At 39.5% G+C, this 20,306-nt stretch overlaps 2 protein-coding genes and 1 long non-coding RNA gene across 3 annotated transcripts; 1 reads left to right on the top strand and 2 right to left on the bottom strand.

The window, feature by feature from the left end:
• Nucleotides 1–234: 234 nt before the first annotated feature.
• Nucleotides 235–5,986, bottom strand: LOC146319958 (uncharacterized). The gene is made up of 3 exons (XR_014771493.1): nucleotides 5,390–5,986; nucleotides 1,861–2,329; nucleotides 235–544 (listed from the first exon to the last, which is right to left on the bottom strand). It is a non-coding gene; the product is annotated as an uncharacterized LOC146319958 (long non-coding RNA).
• A 2,249-nt stretch (nucleotides 5,987–8,235) lies between these two features.
• Nucleotides 8,236–8,955, top strand: LOC146319957 (dual specificity protein phosphatase 18). Its single transcript, XM_084729448.1, has one exon. The coding sequence runs from the start codon at nucleotides 8,325–8,327 to the stop codon at nucleotides 8,868–8,870; it is 546 nt and encodes a 181-aa protein (XP_084585574.1). The 5' UTR covers nucleotides 8,236–8,324; the 3' UTR covers nucleotides 8,871–8,955.
• Nucleotides 8,956–11,424: 2,469 nt separating this feature from the next.
• tgoln2 (trans-golgi network protein 2) lies at nucleotides 11,425–19,536 on the bottom strand. The gene is made up of 5 exons (XM_084728985.1): nucleotides 19,314–19,536; nucleotides 15,073–15,803; nucleotides 14,623–14,772; nucleotides 13,928–14,011; nucleotides 11,425–13,825 (listed from the first exon to the last, which is right to left on the bottom strand). The coding sequence occupies exons 1-5, from the start codon at nucleotides 19,366–19,368 to the stop codon at nucleotides 13,820–13,822; spliced, it is 1,026 nt and encodes a 341-aa protein (XP_084585111.1). The 5' UTR covers nucleotides 19,369–19,536; the 3' UTR covers nucleotides 11,425–13,819.
• Between the last annotated feature and the right edge of the window lie 770 nt (nucleotides 19,537–20,306).

The raw sequence follows: 20,306 nt of genomic DNA, 5'->3' as shown, positions 1-20,306 counted from the left end.
AGAGCTCTCCAGTTCTGGAAATACTAGCCTTGGTGAGATTTCGACACACAGGACACCATCATTAAAATGCTGCTTCTGGTGAATTTGAAGTGTCGTGTACAGAGAGAAGTGACCGAATGCTAAACAGAGTAACCAAGGTAACGGACAGAGGAGGTCACTGCACACAGCAGCTGAAATAAACAAGCGTGAGAGGTGCGATGGCTGCAGTGTCAGTGTTCTTTATCAGCCAAAAAAAAAAAAGAAGAGAGTGTGGGCAGGTGAAGCTGTATTAAGATAACTCACAGCCAGGAAAACACACACATTTGAAGAAAATGTCAGGAAAGAACTCTGCAGCGGATTATTTTGGAACTCTAAACACCACCCGAGAAATACCCTCCTGCTAAATCTGATCGTGCAAAGCAGAGGTGGCATTTTTAACTCTTAAAAGCCCTTTTCGGGGAGACACAAAAGCAGCAGAAATCGTCTCTCAGTGGGGAAGCATTTGATCACGAGTCGTCTTCTTCTGAAGGAATGGGACAGCAGCGATGGCACCGTGCCTCCAACCCTGCAGGAGAAGTGATATGACAGCTGTTACAGTCAAAAAGTGAATGCTGATGTGCACCGTAAAAAGAATCGGAATCAACTTATGTTTTCATATTTACTTAAAACTACTACAAAGAGTTTTTAACTGGTTATGGTCTTAAACGTTGTTGATGAGACCATCCACAAGAAGACTGCTTGTTTCTATATAGTTATTCTTAATGGCTGCAGATTCTGCTTGAAATTAGACAAAACTACGGAGTTAAGGGCCGTCCACACCAAGGACTACAACTATAACTATAAATGTAGGGACGCCTGCGAGCTGCACTGCAATCACACGTGACACGCCTCACACTCCAATCTGGCGGTCTATTTAAACTTCTAAAACCTCCCATCTCTCCCTCTGCCTGTCAATGCCATCACTGCCCTGCATCAGCATAACTGCCTGTTCATTCAGCCCCACCACCGCCCCAGCATCCACCTGCAGGCTCCGACAGGGCATCCAAGATACGTGTTCATCACTCCTCTATACCTCTGTGTAAACATACTCTTTTACTATGTTCTGCTGCTGCAATAAACATTCTTAAACGTGGGCTGTATGACTGAACTTAACTATAAAAAATATAGTTTTAAAATTGTTCTAACTCAAGTAGACAGGGGGATCCGGACCACCACTTTATCGTTGTGTTGTATAACTATAGTTGTAGTTATAGTTGGTGTGGACGACCCTGGAGAATTGTGTGATTTACTCCAAAGAAAAACCTTCCTCTTGACCCTGTTTTCTGGCATATAAAGCAAACAATTCAAGGTCAAACATTAAAACAAATAGTTAAAAGTTAAGTTAAATGATTTGGGGGGTTTTTTACAGTGTAATTTTCTGATTTTTCTGCTTCCTAACAAAATTAACACATTCCTGCTGGCCTCTTTTACATGACATGCTTTTAAAGACATATTTGTGTCCTGGTCTAACAAACATTTTTCTCCAGGATAATCCTGCATAATGTTGAATAATGAATGTGAAAAGCTGATTATACTAATCTGATTTGGTCGTGGTCTCCACTTTCAGGTTGGTTTATCTCCTCTCTTAACCATAATCCTGGAAAGGATAGTAGCATATAGTGGGAAATATGGCAGCGATTTAACACATAACTAATCTCCCATGTTCTATCTGTTCCACATTTATCTGCACTCTCAGCCAGCGCTGAGGCTTAGCAGGGACACATCCTGTATGTGGGCAAAAAGCAAGATAGAAGAATTGGCTCTGCAGTTTATATTCATCTAGACCTATATAACAAGTCACAGAGGAGAGTGTAAAGCGAATATGAGGGAAATAAACGTCACCGTGGTGTAAATCTACTGACGGGTCCTGTACCCGTCTGTGAGGCAGTGGCACAGCAGAGGGCGACGGAGCGATGTGGGGTCCTGTGCGAGCCGCAACCTGCTTTTCCATCAGTGTAACTGGAGAGGAAACACACAACACAAAGCAGTAGAAAAGTGGGACGCCACCCAGCTGTCCACCCAAGATACCCAAGAGATCACTTCTTCTTCGGTTTTATTGTTTCTCATGACTGCAAATGAAATACACCCACTGCTAAAAGATATATGTCATTTGAGATAGGCTGTGACTGGTATTGTGTGCCAGTGAAAATAAACCTCCTTCATATCTTTAGCAAAGATAAACCAGCCGGTACACATAACCTGTCCTGTTGCTGATGGTTCCCAGTTGGATCCTCCTCCTCCCAGCGTCCTGACTGGTGACACATGAGCAGCTCTGTAGATGAATCCAGTACAACACTGACCACAAGATCACCTACAAAATAAAAGCATAAGGGTGTGTAATATAGTTGATCTTACAGCAGATGATTGTGATGACCCGTGTCATCTAGAGGATAATTACAAATACCAATATGAAACTTTATTGTCCACAATGTGGAGATTTGCTTCAGTTTCACTATAAAACATGCCATAAAACCACAGTCATTAAAAATAATAATTCCCACATCATCTCAGCATACATATTCATAAAAATACAACTCACAGTACACGCATTTACACTATACACCATACCACATTATCCACTGCAGCAAAGTCACCCTGTGTCCTAGTCCACCAAATCCTAATTTCATTAATTAGGTGATTGGGAACACGGTTTTATATTCTATTTCTGATGCTAAGAGCTCCTCTTCCCATGCAACTGGGGATGACAACAAATGATCGACGAACGATTAATCAGTCTTTAAGAATTTGATGGATCAAGTAAAATTTAATCAATCTACTATCAAATAAAAATCTATAACAGAGATTATTATGAGTGTGATCTGCATGTTACCTGATATTCAATTTAATGTTTTTCATATGCAGGCTTTTACATCTTTATATGTTTGATAGGGTAAGTATCACTGTCAGAAAATACACAATATGTTGTGAGGAGGATTGTTCGGTATAAGCCAAATTTTATGTTTTTTTTAATAATGATTAATCGATTAATTGATCATTAATCTTACCAATAATTTATTAAGGTAAGTGATAATAATTTGCAACCATATTAGCAACAAAATTTTATTAATAATTTAACCTATCTTTCGCTCAGCCTCCACAGGCACCCCTTGGCTTGGTTTTGGTTTATGTACCCACCACTGTTAACTCATTCACACCACTGATTTACACACCTAACACCTAACACAATTATTTAACTGGGGGCTCGTCCAGGAAATACCCCCACCTTTCTTTGTCTGCCCCTGTCCTCCCTCTTCATACGCATTTCTCCAGGGTCCTGGTTGCAGAGGGTGGCCTGGGGGCAGACCAGGAAGCTGTGGAGATTTTCATTTGGGTCGGTATGATTTTTGTTTTCTTGTCATTTTTATGGTGGTCCTACCTGGGCAGCGTGCTTTTGTTGCAGACTCAACAAGAACATAAATGCAACACTTTTGTTTTTGCTCCCATTTTTCATAAGTTGAAGTAAAAGATTGAAGACGTTGTCAGTGCACCCAAAAGGTTTATGTCTTTCAAATTTTGCTCCCAAATCTGTATTATGAGAACTTCTCCTTTGCCAAGACAATCCATCCATCTGACAGGTGTGGCAGAGAAAGATGCTGATTATTGCACAGGAGTGTCACAATAAAAGTCCAGTCTAAAATGTGCAGTTTTATCCTGAAAAGGGGCTTTTATTTGGTGCAGAACAATGACTATTTCACATAGGGCCACAGATACCAAATTATTTTCCCTGGAGGGCAAAGTCATGATCTGCCCTGCTTGGCCTCTTGGTTAATATTCAATGCCAGTGTTGATTGGATTGGTTACGTTTAGGCATGAAGAGTGATTGGTTAGGGTTAGAGTATGAATATCACGGTAAGCCAATCAGAGGCAGGGTAGAGCAGGTCATGATTTTGCCCTCTTGGGAAAAAGTTTGGCATCCATATCCCTATGAAACACCCATAGTTCAGTGACTAATAAACATAATTTTTCAAGATAAAACTGTATTTTAGCATGAGCTTTTATTGTGACCAGTCTAAAGCTCTCCTGCTGCTTAATCAGCATCTCTATATGCCACATATGTCACATGGATGGATTGTCTTGCTCACTAACATGGATTTTAACAAATATGTGCTAAAAATTTGACACGTAAAGCTTTTGTGTGCACAGAAGAAGTTAGCTAAGACTAAAGTTAAATTTGTTGAGTTGAGTTTGTTTATACTCATGGCCACAGTCGACGTTTGCATTAAAGTAGAATTTTACATTTAAAAATAGAAATATCTATACTTGATGTCGGGCCTGTACATACACGTTTAAAAATACAGCTGTGGGCCAAAGTGGCTGCAGCTCGTGTTCTAGATACTTGAGCTACAACAATTACTTGAATAATTGATTTGTGGTCAACTTAATCGCCAACTATTTTGATAGTCAATTAATCAGTTTGAGTCTTTCTTTAAAGAAAAGAAAAGAAAATTCTCTGATTCTAGCTTCTTAAATGTGAATGTTTTATGGTTTCCTTCTCTCTCCAAGACAATACATTGAATATACTTAGGTTGTGGACAAAACAAGACAGTTGAGGACACCATCTTGACCTTTCGGAAAGAGTGATCGACATTTTTTACCATTTTCTGACATTTTTGGGACCAAGCAACAAATGGATTAATTGAGAAAATAATCAACAGTTTAATTGACCATGAAAATAAATGTTGGTTGCAGCCCAATAGGTTATACTGTATATACTGTACTTACCTACAGTAACATATTGCACAAGATTAAATAAACTTGCTAAAATGCTAATCTGGCATTTGTCCACCAGAAACAGCATGTGTGTACAAGTATTGTCATTATACTGTGTTTTTGTTGAGTACATTTAAAGGCCCACTTTGCTCTATATCTACCAAAACCTAAAGAAATACTTACAGCCATAACTTCATCATAGTTCAGGTTTCACTTAAATTTGTTTAACGTTTGCTCATACATACACATTTACAAAAACAGCCATACACTTACATACAAACAATGCATACGCTGCATTTCTGTTGGTCAATCCAAAATACTGTATAGTGGCTGCAGCTCATGCAATGTCTAAAATCATGTAGACTGTACTGTATGCTGTGTCCATAGCAACCAAGAGGTTAAAAAAACTGAAATCTAATTTGGCATTTCTCCACCAGAAATATCTTTTCTATAAATAACCAATAAATATTCATGAACCCTGAAGGATGTCAGATCAGAGACAGACTAGGCCCTCCTCTGCAGGAAATTAAACGAGTCAGTGTTTATCTTATCAAACAGATAAACAGATTAAACCAATTTAACCTGTTTGATTAGTGCAATAAAAACGTTTACTGTAAAACAAGAGCAGAATAATGGGAAGTACATTGTCTTTTTTTCTTACCGGTGATTTCCAGGTTCCACATGCACCTGCCCCACAGCGTCAAACGGTGCGAAAAGATCACATCTTCCTCCTCTTCTTCCTCTTCTTCTTCCTCTTTTTTCCATGTTGAGGGCGGCCGCATAACCTCCAAACCCTCGCCGTGTGTGTGCGCAGCGATCCTGCCTGCAGTGAACGGCTGCTCGCCCTCTAGACCTACATTACGCACCAACATGAGCCGCGTCGGAGCGTCGGTTATATGGCTGCCGAGCCGAGCAGAGGCGAGCAGATGTGGGAGTGCCGAGAACAGCTGCGCACTGACGGGAGACCAGTCCGGAGGAGAAACCGGAGAAAAGTGGAGACGGAAGCCCCGGGACAAAGGAGATGGATGGAGGCATTGTAGAGAACAGCGACGTCTTTGACTGGAGCAGGACTGCACAGGCGTGAATTAATCAGCGGTCTCGGTCTCCAGCTGCTGCCACAGGTTTATGGTCTTTTGTATGCGCGCCCTTCATCCACCATCTGTGTTTCCCGGGCAACCGAGGAGGAGGACTGGCTGCAGGCTCCAGCAGCTAATACAGTACCACACATCAACCACCTCCAACCAAACAACACTACTGTATCATGCTATGCTTAAACGTACAAATACATGACTTAATTATTAACAGATTTCTGCACGTGCACAAGGATAAACACATTTATTTTAAAGGGACAGTTGACCTCAAATTCAAAGCTACATATTTTTTCTCTCACCTGTTGTGCTTTTTATCCATTTAGATTGTTTTGGTGTGGGCTGCCGAGTTTTCGAGATATCGGCAGTGTTAGAAAAATTAATGAAAATCTGTACTCAAGCAGAAGTACTGTTGCCACATGTTAAACAAGTGCCCTTGTGGATGCTCCTGTGATAGATAAAACATGAAAACTGTCCATGTCAGTGTGATAAAGTGCCCTCTAAGGTGCCTTTACAGTGGACAAAACATGACAAAGTGTCCTTTAAGATGCCTTTCCATTGGTCAAAACATGATAAAGTGCCCACTAGGTGTCCTTCCAGCGGACAAAACATGATAAAGCGCCCTCAAGAGTGCCTTTACAGTGGAAAAGACATGATAATGTGCCCTCTAGGTATCCTTTCATTGGACAAAATATGATAAAAGTGCCCCCTAGGTGTCCTTCCAGTGGACAAAAGATGACGAAGTGCTCTCTAGGATGCCTTCACAGTGGGCATAACATGACAAAGTGTCCTCTGAGATGCCTTTTCATTTGACAAAACATGATAAAGTCCCCTCTAGTTGTCCGTCCAGTGGACAAAATGTGATAAAGTGAAGAGCAAATGCTAATCGAAAAGATCTCTTTTCTGGTGAGTTTGAAATGAGATTTGAATGGTGCACTTTTGGACCTGAGGGTGGTGCTAGAGGGCCACTGCAAAGAGATACTCGTGATTTTTGGGGAACATAAAAATAAAGACATGGAGGTACAAATGATTTCAAAATATACTAAATTAGATTCCTCATCAAAGCTGAGAAACTGTGAGGCTACTGACTTTTGACATAGATCATCATGTTCTGTATTAATTCATATCTGCACTGACAACTGAATTGAGAGTTTGCAGTACATAGTGAGGCTCCTGGATCCTGTTCGCGTGCCATCAGTCTCCATCATCACCTCTCTCAGCCACACCTGCCGTCATTATCACCTCTCCTACATATCAGCCCATGTTCTCGGTTGCTGTGCTAGTTCCACATAGCAAATCCAGCTTAGTCAGTTTTCTCTACCGACTATTCCCTGTGCTTTGTTTGTATTTGTGATTAATGTGTTTGTTTCCTGTGCCACGGGATCATCACCAGCCTGTCTGTCTCATCTGCAGTCCTCACACCTGGCTGCAACTTATCATCTCCTCGCCTTCATTCCCCAGGTTCTTATTATGAAACTTCATAATTTCACCTGAAGAAATATCCTTTTCCACTGCATTATTTGTGCTTTCCTGAATAGTAAATTCAGATTCAGGTGCATTCCTACTACCTCCCAATAATCATCTCTTGTCTTTAGCTCTTTTAAAAGGAGAAGTTTATAGATGTAGATTTATATAATAGTCTAGAGTGTGTATTTTCAGAGCAGAGGGCCTGTTTTTATAAAGCTGATCAATGTACAGTGGAGGACTTGTACTTGCTTGTTATTGTCAATTTATTGTTATATTGCACTTGTCTTGCACTCCTGCAGTGTTCCTGCAGCCCGCCTGAGCTTCCCTGACTCTGGGCTTCAACCATAGATTTTATGTTATTTAACCTATTTAATATAGAGTATATACCTCCAACTCACTAACTGGACTACTGTACTAATTTTTGCACATGCAATTTCTACGTATTGCTCCTTTAAATATTTTTCTATATCTTTGTTTTTCATTTTATAGCTAAAAAATAATATTGCTTAAGTTTATTTGCAGTTAAGTACTGAAAAATCACATTTGTTAAACATTAAAATAGGAATTAAGCAAAAGTAATATCTAAAAATATTTTCATTTGTGGGTTAACTATCCCTTTAATAAGTTAGATTAAATAGGTCAGTTAATTTGAAATTTTAGATTTTCAAAGAAAGATGAGTTATGGGTCTTTTAATGTTTATTAATGTCACCTGATAAATTATTAATGTTTTTTTATTAACTGTCATCTGGTCATTTTGCAAAAGTGGCCCCGGGCAAGGCAAGTTGAGTTTCCCTGGACGAGGGTAAATTGGTTTATAATTAAAATAAATAAGAAATGAAAAGGACTGTATGTGTGTTATGTGTGCTTCATGAAAACTCCATCCAGCTGGGGGCGACAGCGTTCTTGTTCATACATATTTGGCCCTCCTGAGTTGCCTTACAATTTGCAGCGACTGTCCCGCGGTGGATGAGCAACCCTGATATTTGCAGCGTCTTTGGTCAGAATCGAATTTTGGTGCGACGGGAAATTCAACGCCGTTTATGCATCCGTCAGCTCCTGCAGGTCTCTCAGGCCTGTGCCGAGTCACCGACCATCTTTACATCAGCAATGGCAGAGCAGCTGGTGACTCCTCTCAGCTGATTCGCTGCAACATAAACTGCATCATCAACGTTAGTGAGACCAGGAGCAGCCTCCTTCCTCCTCCCGGGGTGGAGTACATCCACATCCCGGTGACCGACTCCCCGCTGACTCCCCTCTGCGATCACTTCGAGGGGGTGGCGGATAAAATAGAGCTGACCGCAGAGCGCGGAGGACGCACGCTGGTGCACTGTAACGCCGGGGTGAGCCGCTCCGCCACCCTGTGCATCGCTTACCTGATGAAGCACCGCGGGGTGAACCTGCTGGACGCCCACAGGTGGGTGAAGACCCGCCGGCCCATCGTGAGGCCGAACACGGGCTTCTGGAAGCAGCTCATCCGGTACGAGATGACGCTTCGTGGGAGCAACTCGGTCCGCATGGTGTCCTCCTCCATGGGAGAGATCCCTGATATTTATGAGCAGGAGGCCACAAATATGATGCCACTATGAGGAGAAGAAATCACTGCATTAATCTGTGAGGACATGACAATGAAAGCATGTTTGGGCATTTATATACTGCACTGTGTGTCACATACCTACACAGATAAAATATGTAAAGAAAAGTCACAACACATTTATCTGACTGATGTACTTTCCAATAACTTGTTTCAGATAAATATTTTAGCTTGCATTAAACAGGAAACATGCATGGAGTCATAGGGTAAGTGATACATATGTTAAATATTAAGAAAATGTGGAAATATAAAGACAAATAACAAAATACAAAAGAATAACCATAAACATTTTTGATTTATTTGTTCTTTTAAGGGCCGACCGATGCTTGAGTTTTGGGGCTAATATGTTGATATTGGCTGATATTCTTTATGCAAAATATAGAATATATGAATAAACACACATTTCTTTGCAATATCTCTCAAATGTGAATATTAGTTTAACAAAAAGACTTTAGTAATACTCAAGTTTAACAATAAACTTTATTGCCTCGGATGATATCAGGGCACTGACACTGTAAACTTTCACTGGTATTTTTTAAATAATGATAAATAAATATAAATAGAACAAAATATCTGTATCTGTAAAACCTGAATTAAGAAAAAGGAAATACATAGATAAAACTGCTGCATATAAAGCTAATAAAAGTAAACAAATTTGAGTAATTCATATGGAAAAAATAAACATAAAAAAATATATAAATAAATATACACAGGAATAAATGAGCAAAATAAATGACAATGTTGATAATTCTTTTATACTTAACACTCATTTTTTCATGTCTCTTCATATTTCCAAATTTTAAGCTATTTTATTCTTGTGTATATCTTTTTATATTTCCACATTTATTTTCTTATTGTGTTACATATTTATAATTTATTTATAATTTCCTGTGACTCCATACATAAGAGCTTGTATTCATGATGCGGTGTTAAAGTTTGTACCAGTGGTTCACAACTTTTTTAGTCACATTTCTGAGTCTGAATTGTTCTACCAAAGAGTTATTTCCACTCTTGGTGGTTTGAAGGAGCTAAAATAATACAATATTTCACCTAAAAGCACAAGTAGAGAAAAATGAATGTTTCTGCCTTAATTATCTCATGACCCTTTGAATTAATCTTGTGACCCTTTCCCTACAGCCCCAGAGGTTGGGAACCACTGGATTAAACAACCTAACTGCATGTAAAGTAGATCAACTTAGCTCCGTGTGCACCAGCTACAGCAGTTAAATGGCATGTACACATTGTTGCATTAATGTAAACTATTATAGCTTTAAAGGGACATTTCACCACAAAATCAAAAATAAAAATGTTTCCTCTTGGGAAATGGACGAGAGTTCACAGCTTAGCTCATCTGGACAAGATAAACGTTTACGCCCCCACTGTCACAAGCACAAGTCTCTGGTCCACGAGTAGATGCACGCTTCCTTCTGTGTGGCGTCACGGTTGGTGGGTGTATTTCTGTAGGAAGAAAATAGTTCCTACGTGAAGCTATTCACAACAAGGTTTGTGGATTGTTTTGAGTAATCAGGCCGTCTAGTTCCATTACATTAGAGAGAAGTCAGACATCTCTACTTCTCCCAAACTCTGCAACTTGGACCAAAACAAGCTAGACGGAATAAATAGCACCGTAGATAAAAGGAAAAAGCACACTTCCGATTTTTGAGGTGAACTCTCCCTTTAACCGTTACATAAATCTATATATCAGTCGTGGTTGCCTTTTTTCTGCCCAACAAGAACTTATACTTTTGATACTAAAGATTTTGACGTTCACTCTGTAGTATTTTGAATGCAGGACTTTTTACCTTGTTGTGTTGGCGCTTGTACGTATGTAAATAGAAAGTACTTATAAGGCTTGAATATGACAAGCCCTTACTCACTACAGTGGGGGTGTCAAACACATGACCCGCTGGCCAGAGCCGGCTCGCCAAAGACTCTAATCTGACCTTCTGGATGACTTTTCAAAGCATTAAAAAAAAAATACAGAAAAAGACATCGAATACTTGTCGTGGTCATATTAAAGTTATTGAACATTGTGCAAAATATCATCAATCAGCAGCTCCAGTAGAAAATAATGTAAGACGTCTGTCTTAAAAAATACTGTTGAAACCTGCTGCAAAGGCACCGCTAAAACTTTTGATTTGTAGATATTTGTAAGGCGGTGGAGAAAATAACCTTGCTCCTCATTGACTTCCACTTTAATGTGGCGGTGTGTGGTGATGCAGCATTACTACACAGGAGTACATATTGATAAGATGTTTGAATCATAAAAAAGTAAAATGCTATATTATTGTTCAGTTCCTAAGGACATAAATGTGTTGTGCATTTGACATTGCAATGCACATAACATTCATGAGAGTAGACTAACTGAATGTCGAAGAAAGTGAAACATTCTTTCCTGTGATGTCTCAGGTTGTTTGTCGCTAAAAGTTTGAAAAATTTGGAGGCGCAGTGGTTTTGTTGGTCTGGCCCACTTCAGGTCAGGGACATTTTTTTGTTTGCAGAGCTAGAGCATGCAGCTGTGACAGTGAATGCAGTCAATCCAACTCATCTGAGGCTAGAAGGTACAAAAAGCTTTTATTTTAGAATCACTCTTCTTCATTGGTTCAGTACACACATTTACGCAGTCATACATCTGAAGGATAGCAGGATGTTTTTTATGGACAGCCATTCCTAACAAAGTCAAATAAATATCTTATACGCTACTCAATAATTTAGTTAGATGATTGTTAAACATCTAAAAACATGCTGATCTCATGCTAATTTCAGCCTCACTGTATGACAAACTGACTCCCGGTGTTTTCTGACTCTTACCCATGAAAAGAGAGCTGTTGTAAACTAATTTGCTTATAAAAAATTCTTCATTTTCTTTGCAGATTTCACAATAAAAATATACTTTCTGGAACATAATATGGACTTTGATTCTGCCAAGAAACAATTGGGTTAGATTTCTTTTCATTTTTACAGAAAGTGCTTTCCATGTATTTCGACCACGGCCCAGTAGAAACAGAGTGTTAATTCAGAAGACAGGCACAACACAAGAATCACACATTGAATCACAGTAATATCATGACACTCACAATTTGGCACAAGTCTGTCATATCTGAACATAAACACATCTACTGTAGAGGAAGGGTTTAATCTAATGTACTAGTGGTCAAACTGTCCCCAGAAACACATTTAATCCAATATTGCAGCCCCAACAGTCAAAACAATGCCGCTGCTGGCCAGTTTCCTCTTACAAAACATTAAAATATCCATATTTCAGGCCAGAGTTTGAATGCAACACAACAAGTTTCACAAGCTAGAAATGTTTAACCTAAAAGAGGAATAGTGTAACTAGCCACAGAGGTGTTAGGCCACCGTACATAAACCAGAAACTGACAGTTTTCAGATAACAACATACACCACACAGATTGTTTTGCATTGACATTGAGTCTGGATAAGTACAAAGTAATTTACACGTGTACCCAACACCCTGACAGCAGGTATTCAGTGTTTTAGTTGTAATTTGAAGGATTAGTTCCACATTTTGGGAAATATTCACAGTCTTTCTTGCTGAGGGTAAGATAACAAGACTGATGCCATTGTCATGCCTGTATGCTAAATATGAAGCTAGTTAGTTTAGCTTGGCATAAAACTCTCCTGCTGTAGAAATAAAATGGAAACATATCATTTTTATTAGCAGCTTCCCTCTCTTTTTTCTGCTAGGCTAGGCTAACCGGCAGCTACCTGCAGCCTTAAAGGCGTAATATTAGCCACTGCATGTGCAGAAATGAGTACTGCAGTCCAAATAGTGAGCTGGCGCCAAAGACTATACATGAAATAGGTTGTAAAACTGGTTAATATAAGATCTATGGTCAAAATGAGTTGTTTACCCAGACAGAATTTTCAAGAGCAGGACACAGCGGCTGTAGTGTGTCAGAGAATCAAGAATTTCAACTGAACACGTTTCCTTGATCTCTGATGACACATCATGGACATTTTATGATTTATTACAGTAAACACGTTTATCCTTTATTGAAATATCTACCAGAAAGATATGAGGGTGATCTTGATCGTCTCATCTAACTCTCAGCAAGAAAGCAAATAACTGTATTTTCCAAAATTCCAAACCATTTCTTTGAAAGACTTTATCTGTTCAGCCCAGTGACTGTATGTAAAGATGAACGATGAGTCTGTACTTCCTCCCACTGTACAAATATAAATCCAGAATATCCTGAATACAAGCCAGTTGGAATCAGAGTCTGAGCAGTATTGATCGGGGTCAAATTCCCGCCGATACACCCGTCCAAGACAAGGCACCTCTCCATCTTTATATACAGTCAGTATTCAGCTTTTTGAAACCTTAGCCTTCAACAGGTGAAAGTGGATGACCACTGTGCGAATTCCTCATTTGGAAAAGGCTGCCATTACATTCATTTGGACAACACTATATTGTTGTGAACACACGCAGAAATCCCACACATCTAAATGGACTCATGACACATTTTATCCAACGGACATTTTAAACAACCTCAAAGAAATTGTACATAGCCTGCTGGCTCTTTACAAAGATTCATATGGCTTATTTTGTACACAGTGCAATCACTAGTACACCGTACAAACAAGACTGTAATCCACACAGCTGACATTGTCATTGCTACTGAAATATCCTGAGTCAGAACCTTAGATTGCTTCAAAAGTGGAATAACAACACAAGTGCAAAAACAGCATGCTTATTTCACCTTCACTGCATTTCACTAATTTCCTCAATAAGGCAACAGTGTCATCTGCATAGTCATACAATAAGCATCTAAAAGTTACGTAATAGCGGAAAGTCCATTTTACACATGGTGAAATCAATGCAGAGTACACCAGGAAATAATCTAACACCACTATCCACTTGCCTGCTTCTCAAACAAAACCCAGTGTATTCACCTGTTCGAGGCAATGGCTTCAGTGGCTTCACATCTGAAAGAAAAGAGAGAAGTTAAACACTCACAAATGATTTTTTTTTTTTTTTTTTTTTTTTAAAAAAGCAAGGGTGTGTATTTCTGTATATTAACAACTTACCTGCTGTTCCAGCTTCTGGTATTCTGTGGATTTAGGTCGGCGTGTGGATCTGGTTTTCTTTCCTTCCAAAACAAAAGCAATTATCTGGGGAAACAAGAGAAAGAGATGTTGGAGAGTTTCCAACCGACTTCAACTGATGTATGAAGGCATAATTCAACCAGCAGCCTTTAAAAGGCATATGGTAGAACTGAGAGAAATCACAGAGGATTAATCTTTCTGTTGTTGTGTTTCTACCACATGGTACAGCTTGGCTCGATTCTGTCTTTTCTGGTTTTCCATGGTCAATGCCAAATTATTCCTATAACATTGTTCATTTCAGTTCTCATTTGCCTGTCAGGAAAAAGAAATGTCTGCATTTACAAGCTAGCTACATATTCATCTGTGAGCAAATAACGTTGAGTGAATTGTTTCCAACACAGCCATGAGTACACAGACAGTCAGTTAAACTGAGCAACAAATATTCACCCGAATTAAACTATGGTGGAATTATTGCACTGCATATAGTGGAGACCTGGATGAGTATAAAGTAAAGGTAAGAACTAGCTGAGTAATTTCTGGCTTACAAAAAATTCCATTTCCATCTTCATATGTTGCAACAAGAACTGAGACTGAATCTACAGCTAAAATCTGGGTCAGTACAAACACAGGAGGGAAGCCACAGAGAAGTCTGAGTGGGAAAGAAAATACCCAGGTACCTTGCGCTTGTTATGGTAAGTGATGTAAAGCACTGCCACCAGCACAGCTGTACAGACAAGGTAGGCGAAGAAATGACTGCTTTCTGCCTCATCCTTTACACCAGATGGAATATACTGAGTTTCCTTTTCCAGGCTGGTGTCCTTTCCGTCCTCCTTTTCCAGGCTGGTGTCCTTTCCGTCCTCCTTTGCCTCACCGGTGCCCTTTCCGTCCTCCTTTGCCTCACCGGAGCCCTTTCCGTCCTCCTTTGCCTCACCGGTGCTTTTTCCGTCCTCCTTTGCCTCACCAGTGCTTTTTCCATCCCCCTTTGCCTCACCGGTGACCTTTCCGTCTGTCTTTGCCTCACCGGAGCCCTTTCCATCCTCCTTTGCCTCACCGGTGCTTTTTCCGTCCTCCTTTGCCTCACCGGTGCCCTTTCCGTCCTCCTTTGCCTTACCGGTGCCCTCTCCGACCGTCTTTGCCTCACCAGAGCCCTTGCTGTCCATCTTTGCCTCACCGGTGCCCTTTGTGTCCTCCTTTGCCTCACCGGTGCTTTTTCCGTCCTCCTTTGCCTCACCGGTGACCTTTCCATCTGTCTTTGCCTCACCGGAGCCCTTTCCGTCCTCCTTTGCCTCACCGGTGCTTTTTCCATCCTCCTTTGCCTCACCGGTGCTTTTTCCATCCCCCTTTGCCTCACCGGTGACCTTTCCGTCCCCCTTTGCCTCACCGGTGACCTTTCCGTCCCCCTTTGCCTCACCGGTGACCTTTCCATCCCCCTTTGCCTTACCGGTGCCCGTTTCGTCCTCCTTTGCCTCACCAGTGCCAGAGTCCTCTCCTTTCGGCTTTCCCTCATTGCCATTCTGCGCATGCTCATTTCCCGGGCTGTCTTCAGGTTCTTGTCCTTGCTTTTTCCCATTTTGTTTGTTTGTTTCGTCTCCTTGCGATGCACTGTCCTGTTCCCCCTGATTTGTCTTGGTCTTGGACTGTTCCTTTTCTTGGTCCTTTCCTGACTCTCCATGGGTTACGTCTACCACAAGCTTTCCACCATTTCCTATTGCTTGGTCATTATTTGCTGCTTCGGCAGTACTTTGTTCACCTCCTCCTTCTTTAGTAACAGATGTGCTTGGGTCGCTCCCAGGTGCACTGGATTGTGGCTTTGTTTTGCTCTCCTCTGTAAGCCCTGGAGGTTTTCCTGCGGGGGCCCCTGTAAATAAGGAAAAAAAAAGAAAATACAGTTTTGATAGCAATGGTGACAGTAACAGAAAACAGAGAATGCCATCTAATAACAACCTAAATGCCATGAATGCTGCCATTCTGAGTTCTCCAATAGTGACCTTGGCACATCTGCTTGCTTGTCCTTATTACTTTTCCATCTTTTCCACCGCACGCTTTTGAATATTTGTACCTTGTTAGTAATGTCCACTGTCTTCTTCTTGTCAGCTTTTCCAGCCTGAATTAAGATGGTTTTATTATGCTTGATGATTAGATTATATGCTGTTAAAAGCGTAGCAGAAAGGCCACAACATTATGATTGAGGAAGCAGCCTCTGCACACTGGAAAATGACTTGGAAACATGAGAACTAATTTAGTTTACAGGATGAAGAAGAACAAATGAAAGATGAATCATCATCATATCACTCATCAATTTTTATGTTTACATTAACTGCTATGCATGTATAAGAGAGAAAATGGCTTAAACTGATGTTACAAACTGTTCATACAGTCTGCAATTGTTTCAGTTTTTTTCCTTGGCCCACACTGATGCAAAAATACATTTGCCAGTGGTGATCTTAACTTAATATGACTATGCAATAAGCAGAAAATATCGATTCTCTAGCTCTAAGGAAAGGGCTACTATGACATACAATGATTTAATTAATCTTTGTGTCTGAGGCATCCTGGTAATATACTTGGTAGAACATGTTGTTCCCGCTCCGTCTCCTCCTCTTCCTGTCTACTTTTGCCTGTATTATCAAATAAAGGCACAATAAGCACCCAAACAAAATAATATATTGTTTTTAAACTACAGCAATCCTCCTTTTTCTGATAACATTTCTGACAAATAGGTCCTGTTATTACTATCATCGTCGTCATTATAATTGTTATTATTATTAATACTACTGCTACCATCATAACACAACAGTGGTGTGGAAATTAGATGATGATTAGGTGATTAAAATAAAATGCTGACATATTAACATTGATTCTGGGTTATTCATTTTTATCCCATATTAGTGAAGTAATTAAAAATAATCTCTAGAATAATCAAGAAATTAGTCAATAGATTATTCAACAATTTAAAAAAAAATTAAGAGTAGTTAGATTAATCAAAAAAAGTTAGGTACAGCCCTCGACTTAATACCCAGAGGCATGTAGAGGGAGGGTTAGAGTTAACCCTCTCTCTCAACAGTGCTGTTTATTAGGAGCTAATCCAAGTTTTAATATTAATGCTCTGATAACGTTACACAGTCAGTGTCGAGTGTGAAGTGTTTGGATGAGCGATGAGCTATACCAGAGGCCAAGCAATCGTCAGGTTCTAAATGGACACGTTCTGAACCGGCCTTGCACCAGTTAAAAATCCTACGAGTCCTAACAGAACCAGGATAAGAGTGCTGATTGCCTGGGTGATTAATTAATTAAGTTGCTATATATAGTCTCTTGAGTAAAGTGTATCTTGGTGACGGGGGCCATAAACAACAGATGGAGAGAAATAACTGATGTGGGATGAGGTTTGGCTGTCAACATCAGTGTGGGGGAGTAGTTAACTACATGTAATTAATTTAGCTACTTTTTACAGTAGTTTGCCAGGAATTCAACTACATTCATATTTGTATATTGATTTGAACAGTTAAATTACTTTTCAAAAGATTTTTGTGTAGTAAATTGAAAAAATTTGGGTTACAAGAGAAAACGAATGATTTTTTATTGTTATTTTATTATTGCTTCTCTACCGACTAATAGAAATTGTATACAAAACTAAAGCTGACATCATTTGCACTTTCTAAAAGTGTGCATCTTTGCAAAAAAAAAAAACAATGAGGGATCCCTTTGCTGCAGTCTTTACACCAATGACTATATAAGCCATCACAGGGACAGACGCATCCTGAAACTCGCTGACACTTGTCATGATATCATCAGCTTGCTAAGATAAATCTAAGCGTGAGCCAGCGGTTGATGAGTGTGTCAAATGGTGTGATGATGCCTTCTTCTAATTCATCAATATCATCACTGCTCTCAGACGAAAATCATCTCACCCACCATGTCAGAGCTTCATCAAAGGAGTTGGCATTATATTCGTAGAATTCGATGACCGAGATAGCTGAGATCTTCTGCTGCAAAACCTGCCCTGCGATAAGTAGTTTCACTACGCCTCACCAACTTACTCAGCTGCTGGCATGATGTAACAGGACACACCGCACAGAGGCTACTTGGAGAGCAGGGGGAAAGTGAGCAGGGCAGGAGTGGTGGATTTTAACAGAACACACTTCCCCTTGTATACTTTAAGCCCTACCTATCATGGATCAACCGCCAGTTGTAGGCATTTAGTGCTATACTGCTTTTTAAAAATGATTAAAATACCATTTAAATGAGGCACAAGCATCTCCTGCACTTGGTAATGAGCTGCATTAGTCACTGATTTAGAAATATCTGTTCAAAACTATTATTTATGCGATTATGTTATCTTGAAAAACAGCATTTTTCCCCCATACATTTCCAAATAATGTTGAGAATAAAATAGAAGGAATAATGCCTTGTTTGACATTCTCTGTCGGGTGGAGCCATTGGTTGAATAAGGAAACTTGAAATGAGAAAGAAAAAAAATGTGTTCTGTATCTTATATATAATAATTAAGTGATTGATAGCATTTTCACCTACTAGTAAAGGAAAATGCACAAAATTTGAAACCCTAGGCCTAATTGTTGTCTTTTACTGGTTTTAAAAGCTGCAATACAGTGAAATGATGCAATGTCCTGAAAAAACAGACTGTTCTATCAGTTGTCTTTACCCGTTTAGGAATTAACTTGTATTACTCACATACCTGACAATGACTCATGAAGCATCAGGCACCAATAGTCATCCTTTGAATATTGTTGCAATATTAATGGAGTTTTAGTCGAAAATATTGTGATATTTGGTTTCAAATGTTCAAATATCCATCAAATTTTGTCACAAAGTCCCGCTATCCGATTTTCATTCAATCCAACAATGACACTCAGAAACTGGTCGAAGTGATCAATTCTCCTTGTCTCAGCTATAACAAGTTATACTTGTCAGGCTGTCTACACGTATCATCAAGTTTAATGTAAAACTTTTAAATGCCACCATTTGATTAAATTTAGGCCCAATTTTGCAATAAAAATAAGCACCAAATGTGTAGATTTTGGCGTACTCTCCTCAGTAAATAGATATATTGTCAGATCATAAAGGACTCATCCTAGAGGCATTCAAATTCAACTCTTGCGCTTGGAGTGAACTTTAGACCTTTTCATCATTCAGTAATTCAGAGGCAAGACTGTGTAGCACTTTTTAAGGCCTTTTATTAGTTAAGGCGATTTTAAGACATTTTAATGGCCTGTAGCCACCTTGTTTGTGATTTAACAGTGGCACAAACAACTAGCTTAATTGGCTGACAGGGATCATGTGTGACGCTAACATTTTTTGGCACTGCTCTCTGAATGGGTTTCGTAGCAAAACGAAACAAAAGTCCACTCACCTCTGACCGAGCAGCAGCACACAAACACCGCGAGTACGAGGAGAGACGTCCTCATTGTGTCCACACGACGACGAAAAGACGAAGAAAGTCTGTCTGTTAATCTGTCTCTCCTCCTGTGTCGCACCAGAATCCGCGTTGACAAATACAAGTCGACAGTTTGGGGGGGTTGATGTGTCCTGTTCCTGCTTCCGTGTACAAACGAGCCTGTTGTTCTTCTTCTACGGTTTTAAACACAGAGGAGGAGTTTGCTGCCATCTACAGGCGGACTGCTGCCACGACAGAGAACAGCACTCAGCATGGTTACATTTACCATCAGCGGAGTTATCATAGTTTTGTATTTTTCAACAGTTTTTAATTTTTTATCTCATTTAAAATTATATATTTTGAACTCAGTTTAGGTTCAGAGTGGGGTTGCTTGTTTCCATTTAGTTTTTTTTTTTTGTTTAAAAATGTTTAGTTTTTATTTTCAGTGTTTAATTTCAGTATTAGTTTTTAGTTTTGCAACTTTTTCAGTTAGTTTTAGTCTTTTATTATAATGAGGAAGATTCAAGAAGTTCTAATATGCTAAGACATTTTTTCCCTGATTTTTGTTTGTTTGTTTTAATTCAGTGAACATTTTTTTCACACCTGTTTTCTAGTTTTAACTTAAACTATAATAACATTGGTGGAAAGTAACTAAGTACCTCTACTCAAGTACTGTATTTGAGTACATTTTGAGGTCTTTGTACACCCATTTCCAATGGTGAAATGTAACTGTTAGTAAGTATATTTACCCCAGTATTGATTTTGAGGTACTTGTAGTCTGCTTTACTTCAGGCTTTTCTTGTCAATTACTTCAATCCACTACATTTCAGGGGCGAATATTGTACTTTTTATCACAGTTACTACAATTGTTTGATATCTTTAGCTACTCAGGCAAGTTAAGATTTCTGCATACAAAACATAGGCTACAAAGAGTTTATAAAATGGGTATGTTATATTTTATATAAGTAC

The sequence above is a fragment of the Lutjanus erythropterus genome, chromosome 10, assembly GCF_056507025.1.
Source record: "Lutjanus erythropterus isolate fLutEry1 chromosome 10, fLutEry1.hap2, whole genome shotgun sequence".
Taxonomy (NCBI): Eukaryota; Metazoa; Chordata; class Actinopteri; order Lutjaniformes; family Lutjanidae; genus Lutjanus; species Lutjanus erythropterus.
Note: the sequence above shows the minus strand (reverse complement) of the source record. Positions and strands in the feature narration are given on the sequence as shown.